General features: G+C 39.5%; 1 protein-coding gene across 1 annotated transcript in view; it reads left to right on the top strand.

Annotated features, from left to right (window-relative positions):
* Positions 1–20,399, top strand: part of WIF1 (WNT inhibitory factor 1) — a 92,270-nt gene that overhangs the window by 56,486 nt on the left and 15,385 nt on the right. The window contains exons 3-6 of the mRNA XM_027542447.1: positions 102–210; positions 12,787–12,927; positions 14,104–14,199; positions 20,048–20,143. Coding sequence (XP_027398248.1) covers positions 102–210; positions 12,787–12,927; positions 14,104–14,199; positions 20,048–20,143 — 442 coding nt within the window. The remainder of the gene's footprint in view (positions 1–101; positions 211–12,786; positions 12,928–14,103; positions 14,200–20,047; positions 20,144–20,399) is intronic.

The following is a 20,399-nucleotide window of genomic DNA, read 5'->3' as shown; positions in this document are numbered from 1 at the left end:
TGAAAAATGTCAGTATTCCATCAGAGGGATGATAAATTGAGAAGTGCCTTCCCACTCTCTGTGGTTTCCATGGTACTGATTGTCAATGCCTTTTGTTGTAGGCAGAATACTTCTATGAATTCCTGTCCTTGCGCTCCTTGGATAAAGGCATCATGGCAGACCCAACTGTCAATGTCCCTCTTCTGGGAACAGTGCCTCACAAGGCATCAGGTGGGTGGTCTTTGCCTCAGAGAAAGGTTTATGCTTAAAATATAATAGTGGTGGGAATACTATTTTAGATCCAAATGTCATCCATCAGAGAGATTACAGGATGTTTTCTTGAAGACAGCTATTGATTTTAGGGCAAATCAGTTGTTATGTCCCAATTTCCTTTGGACAAAAGATTAGGATAGGCGTGAAGAAATGGAAGTTTTAGAATTTCCTAAAAATTCAGTTCATAAATGATTCCAGATTAAAAAAGAAAGTCACTGTATGAAATATACTTGGCCAACAAGTGCTAATTAATGTAATGCATATAAGTGTGGCAAAGATACAAACTAAGTGATTGAGAGGGAATGGGATAAATCAAGAAAAATTTCCCCTAAATGAACATTGTATTAAATAGGAATTCGAAGTAGAGAAGAGAAATGCAAAAGTGGGAGAAAAGGGTTCAGTCTTTCAGACCTAATCATCCTTCTTTGCTTAGAAAGTATAGTATGCAGTTAGGTATTTAGAACTTTTCAGCTCACAAAGCACCAATTCTTACATTATCTAATTCATGTTCTGGGAGAGAGTCAAGGCTTGAATTACATCTCCATTTTAAAAATTAGAAAATCGAGGCTTGTGAGGTTTAACTGACTTTCCCAAAGTCATATATTAGTAGTAAGTGGCAGAGCTGAAACTAGAGCCCAGGTTTTATGACTTTTAGAAAAATACAGAGATCTCTTATGTTAACATGTTCCAATATTTCCTTCTGCCTTGAGTCTATTTTTTTTACATAATTGTAGTAATATTATATATTGTTTTTACATGATGTTTTTCTGGCTTTTAACATTTTACCATAAGCATTTTCCCATGTCATTGCAGATTTTTCCGAAAGTTCTTAATGTGCTTATAATATTCTATTTTATGAACATACCATAATTTATGTTCCCTTATTGTATGTTATGTAGATTGTTTTTAGGGTTTGCATACTAAAAATATCACAGTAACCATTCTTTTTTAAAGTAATAGATGGTCAATACACCACGACTGTCAATATAAGGCCCTGCACAGAATGGGCATTCAAAAAACACTTGTTGGATTAATATGTGTAGCAGAATCTTAAAGTTCATTGCATTATTTTTTTTTTGAAAAAAATATATTTTTTAATTTTATTTTATTTAACTTTATGATATTGTATTGGTTTTGCCATATATCAAAATGAATCTGCCACAGGTATACATGTGTTCCCCATCCTGAACCCTCCTCCCTCCTCCCTCCTCATACCATCCCTCTGGGTTGTCCCAGTGCACCAGCCCCAAGCATCCAGTATCCTGCATCGAACCTGGACTGGCGACTCGTTTCATATATGATATTATACATATTTCAATGCCATTCTCCCAAATCATCCCACCCTCTCCCTCTCCCACAGAGTCCAAAAGACTGTTCTATACATCAGTGTCTCTCTTGCTGTCTCGTATACAGGGTTACTGTTACCATCTTTCTAAATTCCATATATATGCATTAGTATACTGTATTGCTGTTTTTCTTTCTGGCTTACTTCACTCTGTATAATAGGCTCCAGTTTCATCCACCTCATTAGAACTGATTCAAATGTATTCTTTTTAATGGCTGAGTAATACTCCATTGTGTATATGTACCACAGCTTTCTTATCCATTCATCTGTTGATGGGCATCTAGGTTGCCTTCCATGTCCTGGCTGTTATAAACAGTGCTGCAATGAACACTGGGGTACACGTGTCTCTTTCCCTTCTGGTTTCCTCAGTGTGTATGCCCAGCAGTGGGATTGCTGGATCATAAGGCAGTTCTATTTCCAGTTTTTTAAGGAATCTCCACACTGTTCTCCATAGTGGCTGTACTAGTTTGCATTCCCACCAACAGTGTAAGAGGGTTCCCTTTTCTCCACACCCTCTCCAGCATTTATTATTTGTAGACTTTTGGATCGCAGCCATTCTGACTGGTGTGAAATGGTACCTCATAGTGGTTTTGATTTGCATTTCTCTGATAATGAGTGATGTTGAGCATCTTTTCATGTGTTTGTTAGCCATCTGTATGTCTTCTTTGGAAAAATGTCTATTTAGTTCTTTGGCCCATTTTTTGATTGGGTCATTTATTTTTCTGAAATTGAGCTGTAGGAGTTGCTTGTAGATTTTTGAGATTAGTTGTTTGTCTGTTGCTTCATTTGCTATTATTTTCTCCCATTCTGAAGGCTGTCTTTTCACCTTGCTTATAGTTTCCTTTGTTGTGCAGAAGCTTTTAAGTTTAATTAGGTCCCACTTGTTTATTTTTGCTTTTATTTCCAATATTCTGGGAGGTGGGTCATAGAGGATCCTGCTGTGATGTATGTTGGAGAGTGTTTTGCCTATGTTCTCCTCTAGGAGTTTTATAGTTTCTGGTCTTAGGTTTAGATCGTTAATCCATTTTGAGTTTATTTTTGTGTATGGTGTTAGAAAGTGCTCTAGTTTCATTCTTTTACAAGTGGTTGACCAGATTTCCCAGCACCACTTGTTAAAGAGATTGTCTTTAATCCATTGTATATTCTTGCCTCCTTTGTCAAAGATAAGGTGTCCATATGTGCATGGATTTATCTCTGGGCTTTCTATGTTGTTCCATTGATCTATATTTCTGTCTTTGTGCCAGTACCATACTGTCTTGATGACTGTGGCTTTGTAGTAGAGCCTGAAGTCAGGAAGGTTGATTCCTCCAGTTCCATTCTTCTTTCTCAAGATCGCTTTGGCTATTTGAGGTTTTTTGTATTTCCATACAAATTGTGAAATTATTTGTTCTAGCTCTGTGAAGAATACGTTTGGTAGCTTGATAGGGATTGCATTGAATCTATAAATTGCTTTGGGTAGTATACTCATTTTCACTATATTGATTCTTCCAATCCATGAACATGGTATATTTCTCCATCTATTAGTGTCCTCTTTGATTTCTTTCACCAGTGTTTTATAGTTTTCTATATATAGGTCTTTAGTTTCTTTAGGTAGATATATTCCTAAGTATTTTATTCTTTCCGTTGCAATGGTGAATGGAATTGTTTCCTTAATTTCTCTTTCTGTTTTCTCATTATTAGTGTATAGGAATGCAAGGGATTTCTGTGTGTTGATTTTATATCCTGCAACTTTACTATATTCATTGATTAATTCTAGTAATTTTCTGGTGGAGTCTTTAGGGTGTTCTATGTAGAGGATCATGTCATCTTCAAACAGTGAGTTCTCATTATTTTGTTAAAATAGTTTCTTAGAGGTAAAATTATCGTGTCAAAAGATATGAACTTGAACTTTTTATAAGGCTCTTGGAACAAATTGCCAAAATCCCAAATTACTTTCTGCAAAGATTGCACCCATTGGTACCCTGGCTACCAGTGTGGCAGACAGCCTGACTTATTGCAGTCTCATCAACATGGGTTATTAATCATGTTAGCTGTTTAGCTGGCTTAAAAAGTGAAAAGTGGTTTCTCAATGTTCTTTTAATTTGATTTTTTAAATGCCTATTGAGGTAGGAGACTATTTTCTTGTATTAGACAATGTAAAATGTCTGTACATTGTGCTCATTTTTTGTGGTTCTTTTCATTAATTTGCAAAGCTCACTGTGCCGGGGTCCAGCTCCGGTAGATCCAGGGAATTCGAAGGGGAGACGACGTCGGTGATCAGGAAACAATAGCTTAATTAAGTGTTAATTAGAGATATAAAGAGTGGTTAAATAGGGATAGCTCAGTGAAAAAATTCAGTGGAGAAAAGAGGCTGAATAACTTGGTTTACGCGGAAAACCAATAAAACTCCAAGACAAGGAGTTTGCAGGCGTCCTCCCATTCTCCCGAAGTAGAGGAGACACTAAGGCCTCCCCGGTCAGATCTTAGAAGCCCAGGCAAAATTAGTAGGCTTGGCGAGCCTCCATGCTCCAGATGTGAATTCAGCCAGAAGGTGAGAGAAAGAACAACATGGGGAGACCAAGCTTCGGTGAGCAAGGCCCGCACTTTATTTTCCAAAGTAGTTTTTATACCTTAAGTTGTGCATAGAGGATAATGGGGGGAGGGGTAGAGTCATGCAAGGTCAGCAGTCCTTGATCCTTATCGAAGCCAGGCTTTCTTCCTACAAACTTATCATATGCAAAAGTTTAGGTGATTTACATCATCTTCTGGCCAGGAGGCCTGTTAACATTTTATGACCCTTTCTTCAGAAAACTTATTTTTCTCTAAAGGTGATTATTCTAAAGTCAGGCGCCACCCTCTGAAAGCATTAGATAAAGTTGCATTCCTATAGGGCAAAAATGTGGTGGGCTATAACAAGAAAAGAATTAACTCAAGGGTCCAAGGTCACAAACATTAAAGCTACTACTTACATTCCTATACACCAACTATATTAATCAATACACTCCCAGGGACACAGTAGGTAAGGGATATGGAAACTTAGCAGCAGACATTGGCCCAATAAATGAAAACCCTTCACCAATATAATTTCTAATCAACCCACTATACTATACTAATAATCTTCTAACTGCTCAAAGGAATCTGTATTTAGAAAGTTTAGAACATCTCGTGCCTCTCACGGTTGGGAGGCTGTGAACAATCACATGTGGCCGGAAGAACCTGTTCAGGCAGGCTAGAGAACTTCCAAAGGAGTTTGTGAACTAAAACACTCTTGTCACGTCCAGGAACTTTATTAACTGGAGCTGTAAGTTAACTCTTTTTCAGAGAGAGAGAGGTGGTGGGGGACAGTTCCCCATAAAGTCAGAGGTGTAGGTGAGAGCACAAAGCAGTAAAGTAGGCAGACTCTGGTTTTGGGGGTAGATGCTCGAGAATTGCCAGGGGGACTCCTGAGGCTCAATCCCACCTTTGCGTATGCCGAGCCTCCTTCCTCATGACCTTTGCCACAGGCGGAGTTCCTCACGCTGGCTCCCGGCATCACTGTAAAGTATTTGTAGTTTTTTTCAACTTATCATTTATATATTTTTTTTTTTTTGAGGAGGTTTAAAATCCTGTGTGGTCAAAACTATCTTTTCATTTGTGATGGATCGCATTCATTATTTGTAGACTTTAACGATGACCATTCTGACCAATGTGAGGTGGTATAGTTTTGATTTGTGTTTCTCTAATAATTAGTGATGCTGAGCATCTTTTCATGTGCCTGTTGGCTGTTTGTATCTCTTCTTTGGAGAAATATCTGTTTGGATCTTCTGCCTATTTTCTGATTGGGTTGTTCGTTTTTTTGATATTGAGCTGTATGAACCTTTTGCATATTTTGGAGATGAACCTCTTGTCAGTCACATCATTTGTGAATATTGTCTCCTAGTCCATAGGTTGCCCTTTCATTTTGTCTATGGTTTCCTCCCTAGGGAGCTCATTTAAATTGGTGAAACAGGAAATCAGGCACCCTTACAGAGTCCATTTTCAGGTTGTGATTATCTACTACTTCCAAATGTATCTGTATTGATGAATCCCAGCACTGTAAGAGTTGGGGATTAAATAAGCACAGAGTTTTTCTAATTTTCTGGCATAGGCGCCCATGTGAGTATAGACAGGAAGAGTGAATCTGAGTTTCTCGTGGGTCATCACAATGCTGCTGCTATGACTCACGGCCCTCTCAGAGGATTTGCTTCCAATCAAGATGGAAGTTCCCATGAAGGAAAAGGCCTTGGGTTCCGGAGGTACACTCACCTGAGGTTTATAGCCCCAAGGATGTGAATATCCCTTTCCAAATACAGGAAAACCCCAATTCTGCTCAGATGATCATGCTTGTACTATTGCATACCGCTGCATCATGGAGACAAGAAAGTTCTTAGAATATGACCACCAAATTCTTAGAATAGGGCGTTACTCAGTTTTGTGCCATGTCAGTTGATGTTCTTTTTTGGTCAAAGATAATTTTCTATAAAATTTTTCTTGATATTTTTTGATCTTTTAAGAAGTGATCAGGAATAAGATAAATATACAACATGTCTCTCAATTTCCATTTTATATTTTTGAATTTTTCCTGCATCTTTTTCTGTTATTAAAGAACTGCAAACTCATTTAACCCTTTGAAAATGCATTAATTAAATTAATTGCACAGTGACACCTGTTCAACTTAAATTAATCTTGTATCTTTGGATTTCTAATCAAATGCTTGTCTCCAAAATCTTCCCAGCTTTATTAATTTTTTGTGTCTGCTGGAAAAAAAAAAGCTTACTGAAAATCTACTTCTTGGGATGTTGAAACTGTAAGGTTTTGAATATATATTTCAATCAGTTACATTTAGAGAAAACATCATTTACTGATAATTTAGAATCTTTATAAATCAAATGTAGAGGAGAAAGTGGATGATGCATTAGACAAGGTGAGACTAAAAAGAACAAACCTTCTGGGATGAGGCGACTCATGCATATGTATGCATGCACACACACATACACTTTACACAGATAACCTCCCCTCCTTCAGTTCAGGTCAGTTCAGTCGCTCAGTCGTGTCCGACTCTTTGTGACCCCATGAATCACAGCACGCCAGGCCTCCCTGTCCATCACCAACTCCCGGAGTTCACTCAGACTCAAGTCCATTGAGTCAGTGATGCCATCCAGCCATCTCATCCTCTGGCGTTCCCTTCTCCTCCTGCCCTCAATCCCTCCCAGCATCAGAGTCTTTTCCAATGAGTCAGCTCTTCACATGAGGTGGCCAAAGTAGGTTTTTGGAAGCAGGTGTAGGATTTTTTTTTGCAGAAATGCAGGTGCAGGAAGTTTATGGGAATTTTAGTCCATTGCAGGGCATTATTCATTGCCTCATTAAGCTCAGTACCCCCAGCCTGAGCAATGAGGGTAACTTGAATTATTAAAAATTAATCAAATCAGTGTGTCTTGCTCCTAAGCATCCAGGTAGCATTCATTACTCTGCTGGTCTGTTTAATATCTTCAAGCTGCTAAGGTGTTCTTTTCTCCTACAGACTCCTATGTGCCTAAGCATTGCATGAAATAGAAAACTCTTGATCTTTAACAGTTAGGAAGTGCCTGCCTTCTGGCATCAGAAGGGAACAAAAAGAGGAAATACAAACTGGATGGTCCAGTAAAATACCTGAGTTGGATAACAAAAAACATTTTCCATCAAGCCAAGGCTTGGCCTGTTGGAACACTCTGTCTCTGTCATCCCATGAAACCAAGGCAGCAGGAATGTTTCTCAACCAAGACCATCAGGAATCCAATGAGTAGGAACTGTCATATAGGTGTTAATGCTGGGAGGACCATCTTCTTCTCAGTGACCCCTGTTCTGAGCAGAAAGTGAAGCCCAGAGTAGATGCTCAGTAAGTATTGCTGGGAGAATGAATGGCTGTCAGCACAGCGTGGGGCATGGATGACTACTTGTGTTGAATGATTTATATTCATGGAGCAGCATATAATCATGTGATATTGAGGATGAGCTCTGGCCTAGCCTGCCTTTCTCATTTCTTCCTTTGTTGGGAGGCAGTGGCTTGCATGACCAAGGCTGAGGCTGTGTGAGCACTGTGCCTGTCTCAGTGTAGAAGAGCTATTTAATCAGAATAAGTTTGTTGTTTATGTCTATAGAAGAGTTAGTTTGTGTGCAGTTGGTGGCACATCAGGGTGTACTTGAATGCCATGTGAGTTATGTTCAATCTACTTGAGTTTTTCTGAGTTGTTCTAATTTACCCTGGTCTCGATTATACAACCTAGATGGCACTGGAATTCACAACATCTGACCTCATTTCCATCTAGCTTTCAGTAAAAGGGCTCTCTATTCATAGGCTTATTGCTGCAAAAGCACATGGTAACTTTCACGTTTCTGTTATTCCTTGGAAATAGAGAGCCTGTGCTGTTTCTCCCTTTGAGGTCTTTTTCTTTATGCGTGTGTTTTTTCTGAGTGCACATTGTTCATATTGTACTCTGTCTCCCACTGCCTAAGGGGTTTTTCTGTCTCTTTCTGTGTTTGTGTGCAGGTGTGCACATGTATTTGTGCAAGTGTGTGTCTGTGTAAAGGTATATGGATGTCTCCCATAAGGTATATCTTTGTTACTGTCAGTGCCTAGTTTGTGACAATGTACTAAGTGCTGAGGTTATAAAAACACATACCATACGGTCCTTCCCTTTGAAAATCACGTTCTTAGCAAAGGATTTGTTGTTTGTTGTTGTTTAGAGGCTCAGTCATGTCTGACTCTTTTGTGACCCCATGGACTGTAGCCCACCAGGCTTCTCTGTCCATGGGATTTCCCAGGCAAGAATTCTGGAGTGGGTTGCCATTTCCTTCTCCAGGGGATCTTCCTGATCTAGGGATCAAACCTGCATCTCCTGCATTGGCAGGTGGATTCTTTACCACTGAGCCATCTGGGAAGCCTAGCAAGGGTGCATAATCATAATCAAATCATTAGATTATAATGCAGTTGTATACAGAGGTATATGTGAACTGATGTCATCGGCGGCAGCGGGGGATGTTAGGGAAACCTACAGAGAACAAGTGCTCTTTAATTTGGGTTTTGAGAGGTGAGCAGGAGAACATGGGACAGAAAAGAGGAGAAAGAACATTACAGGCAGCAGGATAGGTGTGCAGAGTCAGGTACTGCAGACATGCACCACATGTTTGGGAACTGAAAGAAATCTATTTTGAGTTGAGCACAGGTTATATACAAGTCCCTGAAAATGAGGCTAACTAAAGTCAGATTTTGTTTTCTAAGCAAAATTCTTTGAAATATGTTTAAAAAGGTGTTCAATTATAATTCTTATTACCTGAACGGTCTTACAGGTAAAATTTATAAACAGAAAACAGGACAAGTGGAATTTGCAGAAAAGGAATAAAATTTCTATTTTACATTTCAAAACTGAAAAGTGGGCAAGTGTAATTAGTGCAATTTATACATCTTTCCTTAATTTCTACTTTTACTTTAAAAGTGAATTTATTGAAACTCATAAACTATGTATCTCCTAACCTCTGAACATTGTTTCCTAGTTCCTTTCAAATCATTCTGTACTGAGGTTAACATAACAGTTATGTTTAAATGCCTCCTATATCAAAAGAGGTGAATATATATGGAAAAATATTTTTACCTAGGGTGAGAGGATTTTTCATGTGTTCATCTTTCACTGGAAGTTGAATTTGTCAGGTTGATATTACAAATATATAAATAAAATGAGCAGAATTTTAAACCTAGAGTTTATTAGATCTTTACATGATGAAGATAGAAAATACTTCATATTAATATTCATTGAGCATAATTTTAGATTGGTAAAATAATTCTTTTCTATTGATTTACTCAGAAGATGAAGATGTCACATCTTTAGTTTTCTGCCAAGATTGCCTCAGGTTTTCCTAATCAAAAATATAAAAGACTTTATTTTCCTCTATTTGCATTTGGCATAATTTTGCAGAACTATGCTAGATGTGTGAGTTTTTTTAATGACTTTTTAAAATGAAAGACATGTTTGATGGTGAACAGTAACATTACAGTTTTAACCTTTCAAATGGCAGGTCTTTCCACACCAAAAAAAAAATTTTTTTTAACTACTTTAGTGTAGTATTATTGGTCTTATGGCTAAAGGAGGAGACTGAGGCCTGAGAAGTTTAACTAAACCACGTGATCCATCCAAATCAATGGATCACAGCAAGTGCAATTCTCCACCTGGTCCTTTTTAAGCATTAGACAATATGCTCAGAAGACACTTATGCATCTGTTGTGAAGTTAAAATACAGGCAAATTGAACTTAGGTTATTAAAGTTGAGACCCAAAGAATCTAGTAGTTGCAGACTCAAACATTGCAGCTACTTTGAATTCTAACCAGTCTGTAGCTTTAAACATGTATCAATGTTTGCTTTATTTTTCTAGATGTTTTAAATGATTGAAATATTTAACTGTCACAAAATATCTCCAAAATAAATCATTGAGACCTCGGTGCCACAAAAGCCTGGGGTTTTTGTCTTGTTTGCTAAAGCACCCCCACTGCTTAGAACGGTGTCACATGGTAACATCAGTAAGTATTTACTGAATGGATGAACTCTTTGTGTGTGCTCAGTTGTGTCCAGCTCTGCCATTTCCTACTCCAGGGAATCTTCCTGACCCAGGGATCGAACCTGAGTCTCTTGCTTCTTCTGCGTTGGCAGGCAGATTGTTTACCACTAGTGCCACTGGGAACTGTTTGTATATTGACTCAAATTTGTATTTATCCATTTAAAGGGAAAAATTCATCTTGAAAACTCTAAAGAAGTTACTTATGGCATGTTTTCTTTCTGTTGGACTTTATATCCTCATTTTTCTTCCCTGGAATTGCTCAGAGCCATATTGTTTAGGTGGGACTATTATGGCTCAGATGGTAAAGAATCTGCCTACAATGCAGGAGACCTGGGTTCTGTCCCTGGGTCAGGAAGGTCCCCTGCAGAAGAGAATGGCTACCCACTCCAGTATTCTTGCCTGGAGAATTCCATGGACAGAGGACCCTGGTGGGCTATACTTCATGGGATGGCAAAGAGTCAGATACAACTAATTGACTGACACTCACTCATATTTAAGGCCAGGGAACTCTGTGCATCTTGGTACCTACACTGAACTTAGAGGCTATGTTAACTAATCACACATTTACATGAGAACCTTCCAAATTGTCTAGAAGACCCCCTGATGACTGGAGCATGTGGACATGTAGTCATAACTTAGATTTGTAAATGGTTTGCTTTTAGCACATCTGGAAATATGGACAAACTAGTAATTATTCTCAATGGAATTTCCTATACATATTATAAGACATGTTTTGATATTTGATATCTAAGATATGTTTTGCAACTTGACAATGCTGATAAATAGAAATGATGATGAGTTTGCATACAAGGGTCTTCTCTTCCATACCAAGATTTTGAAAGCTAAAAAAAAACTCTGAAGTGCCTTGAAGAGAATTAGGTGGGCTACAAAGTAGAGGCTCAGTAAGGTCCAAGAAAAAGATAAACCTGAAAGATGTGGTAAGGAAGATTCTGAAAGTTCTATCTTTTAGGTTCTTCCATGTTTTTATGCCTCAGGGCAATTATTGGCCTACCCATCTGCGCAAGAGTCACGAGAAAAACACTTTATATCTGAACAAAGTGAAAATGCATTGTAGCGTTAATGACTGAAGGAAATTACCTGTCAGCTCCTTCACCTCCTTTTGAAATGGAAATACCTACAACGGATTTTAGTGTTTTGTAAACTTACATTTTCATATATAAGATTTCATTCAACCAAGGTTTTCAATGGGGACAATTTTACTTTGGAACTTCAGAAACAATTTTGTTTTTTTCTCTTTTTAGTTCTTTTAAATGGTCCCCACCCCCAACCCCTGCTCCCCATTTAATTGATTATTTGCAATGGTCAGATCTCAAGATTCAGGAAACAAATTCATGTTATTTGGAGAAGGGCACAGTAATGAACACTGACAATGCCAAAGCCTTGAGAGTAGGTTTTCAGTTGCCAAGCATGTTAAGAAGATTTTATGACCAGCTGGTGTGCAGTGCCTTACGGAAAAGAGAAGATCAGTTTCTAGCTCATTTCTTCTTATAAACCTAGGAAGAAGGTTTATAAAAACTAAGAATTTTTCTTGGCATGGTATGATTTTCCCAAGCTTGGCAATAACCATAACCTGCCACACAGAAACAAAATGAAACAATTTCATATGTATGTCTCTTAGTAATATTTCTTCTATTCATAAGGAAGAACTAGAATCTAGTGGATCAGTTTTCCCCAGTGGATATGTGATGATAATCCTGTAGATTTCAGAAATGTTATGTAGTCAGCCTCTCAGCCAATGGCTTGAGCCCATTTCTACCTAATGACTTGTGGGTACTTCACAATTGGTGGCCCTCTCTCCTCCTCTGTACAGCAACACTCTTAGTTCCCACTTTCTGTTGAGTCACACCTAGACACCCCAAGGGATTGTTCATCTCACTGAAAAGGAGGAGCTCCTGTTTAGGAACCTAAACCATTAGTTATAAGTCTATTGTGAGATTATTTCACCACAGCAAACTCTCTTCTAAATCCCTGAGATACGAATACTTCTTAATATTGACAATTAGCCTGAGGAAATACTAACTTCATTAACTCGGTCCAATGACTAGGGTCTAGTCTGAGTTGTGGTGTATTTCCAAAGGAGATATTTTGTCACTTTCAAGCATAGAGAGTAAAAATAAACCAGTAGGGGTGTTGCTTATAGAGCTTTATTTAATGGATTCTGGAATGTTGATTTTTAGCTCTTTTTGAATTATATGGAGGCTGGTAAAGATGCTCATACAGTTTCTTTTCCTAATTAATTAATTAATCTATGCTACCTATTTGCACCTTTACTTTTCAGAGAAAATTTTACCATCTTTTTTTCAAGATGGTACAAGTTCAGACTATGAACAGAATATCTTCAGTTTTATATTAGTAGGGTACAAATTAAGGAGGGTCATTAATTCTTTCTCTACCCAGCATGATGTATATGTTCTGGGGAGAATGCCCAGATAATCAAAATATAGCTCTTACTTTAGTGGAGATACAAGAATGTCAAATAACGGAATGTGAACATTTTTGTTTTGTTCTTTGCTGTCTTACTGAGGTGTCTGTAAAACTGGAATCAACTAGATAAACCGTGTCTCCATACTTCCTTTTTCTTTAGTTGTTCAGGTTGGTTTCCCATGTCTCGGCAAACAAGATGGAGTGGCAGCATTTGAAGTGAATGTGATTGTCATGAATTCTGAAGGCAATACCATCCTGCAGACACCTCAAAATGCCATCTTCTTTAAAACATGTCAACAAGGTAATCAGTGATGGTGATTCTAGAGAAGACATAAAACTTCCAGGTGTGATTTGAACAAAAAAATTGTAGCTAGCTAGCTAGATAATTATTTTGTATAATTATAACCACACCAGTGGGAGGAGGGGCTGCTAAGTGCAGGGTCCAGTAATAGTACTAAGATAGACTTGTTCTCGGAGAAGGCAATGGCACCCCACTCCAGTACTCTTGCCTGGAAAATCCCATGGATGGAGGAGCCAGGTAGGCTGCAGTCCATGGGGTCGCTAGGAGTCGGACATGACTGAGCAACTTCACGTTCACTTTTCACTTTCATGCATTGGAGAAGGAAATGGCAACCCACTCCAGTGTTCTTGCCTGGAGAATCCCAGGGACGGGGGAGCCTGGTAGGCTGCTGTCTATGGGGTTGCACAGAGTCGGACACAACTTAAGTGACTTAGCAGTAGCAGACTTGCTCTACTTTGACCCCACTCAAAATTTTAGGGACTCCAGTACCCTTCAAAATGCTCTGTCTTCCACCTCTTTCTCTCCCTATTCCAGTATAGTCTTGGGAGTCCTCAACCTCATAGCAAGGTCACCAGTCATCACTAGCAACTACCACTACCCATACATGCTGCCAAACACTTGATCCTTTTGACTTTCATGGAAAACAGATCACTGCCATCTCAACAGCAATCTCTGCCAGGCAAAGTCACCTCCCACCACAGCCCGGGTAACCAGGGAAAGGGAAGGCCTGTCCCCTTCCCTATTCTGATATAAGCTCTTCAAGCACAGAATTTTAGCTCTGGAGGCTTTCAGTGCCCTAGGGATGTACCAAAAAGTCATTACCCACTCTGACAATGAATATGGAGGGCAATATCCATTGTTCTATCTCAGTGTGAATTGAAAGTCCAGTGCAGTAAATTGATAGGTGAGATGAAGGAAGAACATAAAGCTTGCTTTGCCTTCTTCCACGAGCCCCTTAACTGTTGAAAGTAGGATTGAGAGAAGCAAAGTCTTACTTTCCTGAAAACTTAAGAAAGTACAAGTGATGTAGAGAGAATGAAGTGGAAATATTGGTATTCAATAGATTACAATCGGTGTGCTGGGGAAAATGTGACCGCTAAACTCCTCGTGCTCCCTGTAATTCACTCACTATGTTTTGAAAAGTGTCTATACAAAGCTTGTTTCTCTTTGGTGAAGCTGAGTGCCCAGGAGGATGCAGAAATGGAGGCTTTTGTAATGAAAGACGGGTCTGCGAATGTCCTGATGGATTCTACGGCCCTCACTGTGAAAAAGGTAAAGAACATGGACAGCCAGCTCCCTGGCTTGCTTCTTAGTGAAATGGGTGTCACACAGGAGCCCCACATGTATTTTTAGCACATCCCCTGAAATTATCTTTCTGGTCACATTATATGGATTCATGCAGCCTTAAAAAGCCACAGGAAAGCTATTGGGAAGTGTTTCTTCTAGGAGTGGTTTTCTGTTAAATCCAATATGTGGTGACAGGCGCAGAAAACTGGTGCAGTGTCGACATTCTTTGTGGCCACTTTACTCTCCTCCATCCCCCTACCCAGGCTCACTGTTATATACACTCTGCTTTGGCACAATCTTACAAAAGTTTTGAGTTTTTCTCCCTCCACTAAAATTGGTTTTAAAAAGAGTATTGTGACCGATTTGAAAGTATCTACTCCAATTAAAAGTAGCTTGAATCACAATTAAGTCTACACCTGAGTTATGAAGGTGCTCTAGGCAAAAAAGGGAGGATGAAGATCATATTTGTGTAGTAAGTATATCTGTTTCAGTGAAATTACTACTAAGAAAGTTATATGAAAAAAAGAGATGAACATGAAAATGTTTACTAATCCCATGACTGGCTGCATGCTTAGTCTTTCAGTTGTGTCCAGCTCTCAACCACAAAGGTATATAAACCACAAGCTCACATAGACTGAATTTATTTAACAAGAATAAGAAAAATATTTTTCATCTTTGAAAAAATAAGAATTTTTCTTGTTTGCATTTATTTTTTTATTTTTTGGATTAAAATATTTGATTTACAATGTTGTTAGCTTCAAGTGTACAGCAAAATGATTCAGTTATTCATACATATATATCCATTTTTTCAGGTTCTTTTCCTTTGTGTGTTATTACAAAATACTGAGTATAGCTTCCTAAGCTACAGTAGGTCCTTGTTGATTATCTGTTCTATACATAGTGGTACAAATATATAAATTCTAAACTCCAAATTTATCCCTCTCTGGGCCTCCTTTCAACCATAAGTTTGCCCTCCATGTCTGTAGGTCTGTTTCTTCTTTGCATATAAGTTCATTTGTATCATGTTTTTAGATTCCATATGATAAGCCATGCCATATGATATTTGTCTTTCCCTTCCTTCACTTAGTATGATAATCTCTAAGTCCATCCATTTTGCTGCAAATGGCATTATTTTATTCTTTTATGCCTGAGTATTTTTCCATTGTGTATATATGCATACCATGTCTTTATTCATCTGTCAATGTACATTTAAGTTACTTCCATGTCTTGGCTATTATATATAGTGCTGCAATGAACACTGGGGTGCATGTATATTTTCAAATTCTGGTTTTCTCTGGATATGCCTAGGAGTGGGATTGTAGGATCATATGGTAACTCTATTTCTAGTTTTTTGGGGAACCTCCATACTGTTCTCCCGGAGAAGGCAATGGCACCCCATTCCAGTACTCTTGCCTGGAAAATCCCATGGACAGAGGAGCCTGGTAGGCTGCAGTCCATGGGTTCGCTAGGAGTTGGACACGACTGAGCAACTTCACGTTCACTTTTCACTTTCATGCATTGGAGAAGGAAATGGCAACCCACTCCAGTGTTCTTGCCTGGAGAATCCCAGGGACAGGAGAGCCTGGTGGACTGCCGTCTCTGGGGTCGCACAGAGTCGGACACAACTGAAGCGATTTAGCAGCAGTAGCATACTGTTCTCCATAGAGACTGCACCAATTTACATTCCCACCAACAGTGTAGGAGAGTTCCTCTTTCTCCAAACCCACTCCAACATTTATTGTTTGTAGAATTTTTGATGATGGCCAGCCTGATCAGTGTGAGGTAATATCTCATTGTAGCTTAGATTTGCATTTCTCTAATAATTAGTGATATTGAGCATCTTTTCATGTGCCTGTTAGTCCTCTATCTCTTCTTTGGAAAAACATCTGTTTAGAACTTCTGCCCATTTTTTGATTAGGTTGTTTGTTCTTTTGATATTGAACTATATGAGCTGTTTGTACACTTTAAAAATTAATCCCTTGTTGGTGACATCATTTGCAAATATTTTCTGCCATTCTGCAGCTTGTCTTCTCATTTTGTTTATGGTTACCTTTACTGTACAAAAGCTTTTAACTTTAAATAGGTCCTATTTGGTTTTGTTTTTATTCCCATTACTCTAGGGGATGAATCCCAAAAGATCTTGCTGCAGTATATGTCAAAGAGTGTTCTGCCTATGCTTTCCTTTAAGAGTATTATAGTATCTGGTCTCATCTTTAGGTCTTCAGTCATTTTGATTTTTATGTTTGTGTGTGTGTGTGGTGTTAGACAATGTTCTAATTTCATCTTTTACATGGAGCTGTCCACTTTTCTCAGGACCACTTATTGAAGAGATCATCTTCTCTCCGTTGCATGGACCTGCCTCCTTTTGTCACAGATGAATTGCCCATAGGTGTGCATAGGTTTATTTCTGGACTTTCTATCATGTTCCATTGATCTCTCTGTCTGGTTTTGTGCAAGTGCCATACTATTTCGATGATTGTAGCCTTGTAGTATAATCTGAAGTCAGGGAGTCTGATTCCTCCAGCTCTGTTTTTCTTTCTCAAGATTTCTTTGGCTGTTCCAAGGGGTCTTTTATGTTTCCATGCAAATTAAAACATTTTTGTCCTAGTTCTGTGAAAAATGCCATTTGTAATTTGATAGGGATTACAGTGAAACTGCTGCACTCAATATGCCAACAAATTTGGAAAACTCAGCAGTGGCCACAGGACTGGAAAAGGTCAGTTTTCATTCCAATCCCAAAGAAAGGCAATGCCAAAGAATGCTCAGACTACCACACAATTGCACGCATCTCACACGCTAGTAAAGGAATGCTCAAAATTCTCCAAGCCAGGCTTCAGCAATACGTGAACCGTGAACTTCCACATGTTCAAGCTGGTTTTAGAAAAGGCAGAAGAACCAGAGATCAAATTGCAAAACATCCGCTGGATCATGGAAAAAGCAAGAGAGTTCCAGAAAAACATCTATTTCTGCTTTATTGAGTATGCCAAAGCCTTTGACTGTGTGGATCATAATAAACTGTGGAAAATTCTTCAAGAGATGGGAATACCAGACCACCTGACCTGCCTCTTGAGAAACCTGTATGCAGGTCAGGAAGCAACAGTTAGAACTGGACACAGAACAACAGACTGGTTCCAAATAGGAAAAAGAGTATGTCAAGGCTGTATATTGTCACCCTGCTTATTTAACTTCTATGCAGAGTACATCATGAGAAATGCTGGGCTGGAAGAAGCACAAGTTGGAATCAAGATTTGCTGGGAGAAATACCTCAGATATGCAGATGACACCACCCTTATGGCAGAAAGTGAAGAGGAACTAAAGAGACCTTTGATGAAAGTGAAAGAGGAGAGTGAAAAAGTTGGCTTAAAGCTCAACATTCAGAAAACAAAGATCATGGCATCCGGTCCCATTGCTTCATGGCAAATAGATGGAGAAACAGTGGAAACAGCGGCAGACTTTATTTTTTGGGGCTCCAAAATCACTGCAGATGGTGACTGCAGCCATGAAATTAAAAGACGCTTACTCCTTGGAAGAAAAGTTATGACCAACCTAGATAGCACGTTAAAAAGCAGAGACATTACTTTGCCAACAAAGGTCCGTCTAGTCAAGGCTATGGTTTTTCCAGTGGTCATGTATGGATGTGAGAGTTGGACTGTGAAGAAAGCTGAGCGCTGAAGAATTGATGCTTTTGAACTGTGGTGTTGGAGAAGACTCTTGAGAGTTCCTTGGACTGCAAGGAGGTCCAACCAGTCCATCCTAAAGGAGATCAGTTCTGGGTGTTCCTTGGAAGGACTGTTGCTAAAGCTGAAACTCTAATACTTTGGCCACCTCATGAGAAGAGTTGACTCATTGGAAAAGACTTTGATGCTGGGAGGGATTGGGGGCAAGAGGAGAAGGGGATGACGGAGGATGAGATGGCTGGATGGCATCACTGACTCGATGCACATGAGTTTGAGTAAACTCCAGGAGTTGCTGATGGACAGGGAGGCCTGGCATGCTGTGATTCATGGGGTCGCAAAGAGTCAGACATGACTGAGTGACTGGACTGAACTGAATAGTGAATTTGTAGACTTCCTTGGATAGTATGGTCATTTTAACAATATTGATTCTTCCAATCTGAGAAGATGGTGTAGCTTTCCATCTGATTGTATCACCTTCAATTTTTTTTTATCAGTGACTTACAGTTTTTTTGAGTATAGATCTTTTATCTTCTCAGATAGCTTTCCTCTTAGGTATTTTATTCTTTTTGATGTGATGGTAAGTGGGATTGTTTCCATGGTGTCCCAAGGCTTGTGTTGGCCTACTTGTTGCAGGTCTGGGGCCCAGTTGGTCCCACCCAGAGTAGGGTCTGGCCTGTTGTGGATAGGCTAGGTCCTCAGACTGAGGGGTTGTGATTTTCTTGCATCTGTTATCTGTCCCTCAGTGGGTGAGGCTGGTCTAGAGGCTTATGTAGGCTTCCTGTTTGGAGGGGCCTTGTGAGTGAAGCTGGGTGTTGGCCCTCTGGTGGGGAGGGCCATGTCAAGGGGTGTCTCTAGCGGTGGCTGATGCTGAGAAAGATTGAGGGCAGGAGGAGAAGGAGACGACAGAGGATGAGATGGTTGGATGGCATCATTGAGATGTAGACATGAGTTTAAACAATCGTGAAGGACAGGGAAGCCTGCTGTGCTGCAGTCCATGGAGTTGCAGTCAGACATGACTTAGTGACTGAACAAGATGAGGTGGCTATGAGGTCCTGAAGTCTTTAGGCAGCCTGTCTGCTGATGAGTAGGCTGTGTTCCTACCCTGTTTATTGTTTGGCCTGAGGTGTACAAGCACTGGATCCTATAGGCTGTTGGGTGGGTTCTGGTCTTGGTGCCAAAATGTTGGCCTGGCCTCCATGAGAGCTCATGCCAGTGAAAATTCCCTGAATCTTCTGACCAGTGTCCTTGTCCCCAGAGTGAGCCACAGCTTCCCCCTGCCTCTCCTGGAGACCCTCCAAGACTAGGTAGGTCTAGCCCAGGTTCCTGTAAAGTCACTACTTTTGCCCTGGGTCTTGGTAACACAAGACCCAGGTATGCCCTCCAAGAGTGGAGTCTCTGCTTCCCGCAGTCCGGTGGAGCTCCTGCACTCAAGTCTACCCTCCTCCTAATGCCAGACCCCCAGACTGGGGAGGCTGATGTGGGACTCAGAGCTCTCACTCCTGTGGGAGAGCTTCTGCAACTGTTGTCAGTTTGCAGGTCACCCACCTAGGGGGTATGGGATTTGACTGTGTAGAGAGTGTGCCCCTCCTGCCGTCTTGTTGTGGTTTGTTCTTTATGTCTTTGTGATGTAGAATATCTTTTTTGGTACGTTCCAGTCTTTTTTTTAATCAATGATTGTTTAGCAGTTGTGATTTTGGTCTTCTCATGAGAGGAAGTGATCTCAAAGTCCTTCTATTCCACCATCTTGTCCTGAGCTCCATCTGGACTGATTTTGAAATTGAAAGGTTGAGGAAATACAGCAGAAAATGATATTTGCAGAAGATAGTTTGAAATTGAAAAATTGAGGAAATAAGGCAGAAAAAGATACTTCTTAAGAAGACCACATCTTACTTAAAATAATGATTCTGGGAAAATTTTAATCAGCCATTCAAGTGGAACAATTCCAAAATTCTCTTCTATGAAATTGGTTAAAAATATAACCTTATTTACTGCACAAAAATAATTTTAATATACCAAACTTCTCTCTTTACAGAGCAACCCCTTTAGAGTCAACCACAAAGCTTGAAAATGTAGACCTGTTATATTATCGACATTTCCAAAATGGTCCTGTTTCTAAAACCCTATTGGCCTTAATTAGAATTCTCTCTCCCCATTAGTCCTTTGCTCACCACGATGCATGAATGGCGGGCTATGTGTTACTCCCGGTTTCTGCATCTGTCCACCTGGATTCTATGGAGTCAATTGCGATAAAGGTAACTTCCTAAGAACAAGGTTCTTTTTACTTTTTTTTTTTTTTTTTACTGGAGGATAATTGCTTTATAATGTTGTGTTGGTTTCTTCTATACAACAAGGTGAATCAGCCATAAGTACACATTCGTCCCCTCCCCCTTGAACCTCCTTCCCAGCCCTCTAGGTCATCATAGAGCACTTGTTTGAGCTCCCTGTGTTATACAGCAACTTCCCACTAGCTACCTATTTTACATATGGTAATATATATGTTTCAATTAA

Source organism: Bos indicus x Bos taurus, chromosome 5 (assembly GCF_003369695.1).
Source record: "Bos indicus x Bos taurus breed Angus x Brahman F1 hybrid chromosome 5, Bos_hybrid_MaternalHap_v2.0, whole genome shotgun sequence".
Lineage (NCBI taxonomy): Eukaryota > Metazoa > Chordata > Mammalia > Artiodactyla > Bovidae > Bos > Bos indicus x Bos taurus.
This window is presented reverse-complemented; position numbering and strand designations above follow the sequence as displayed.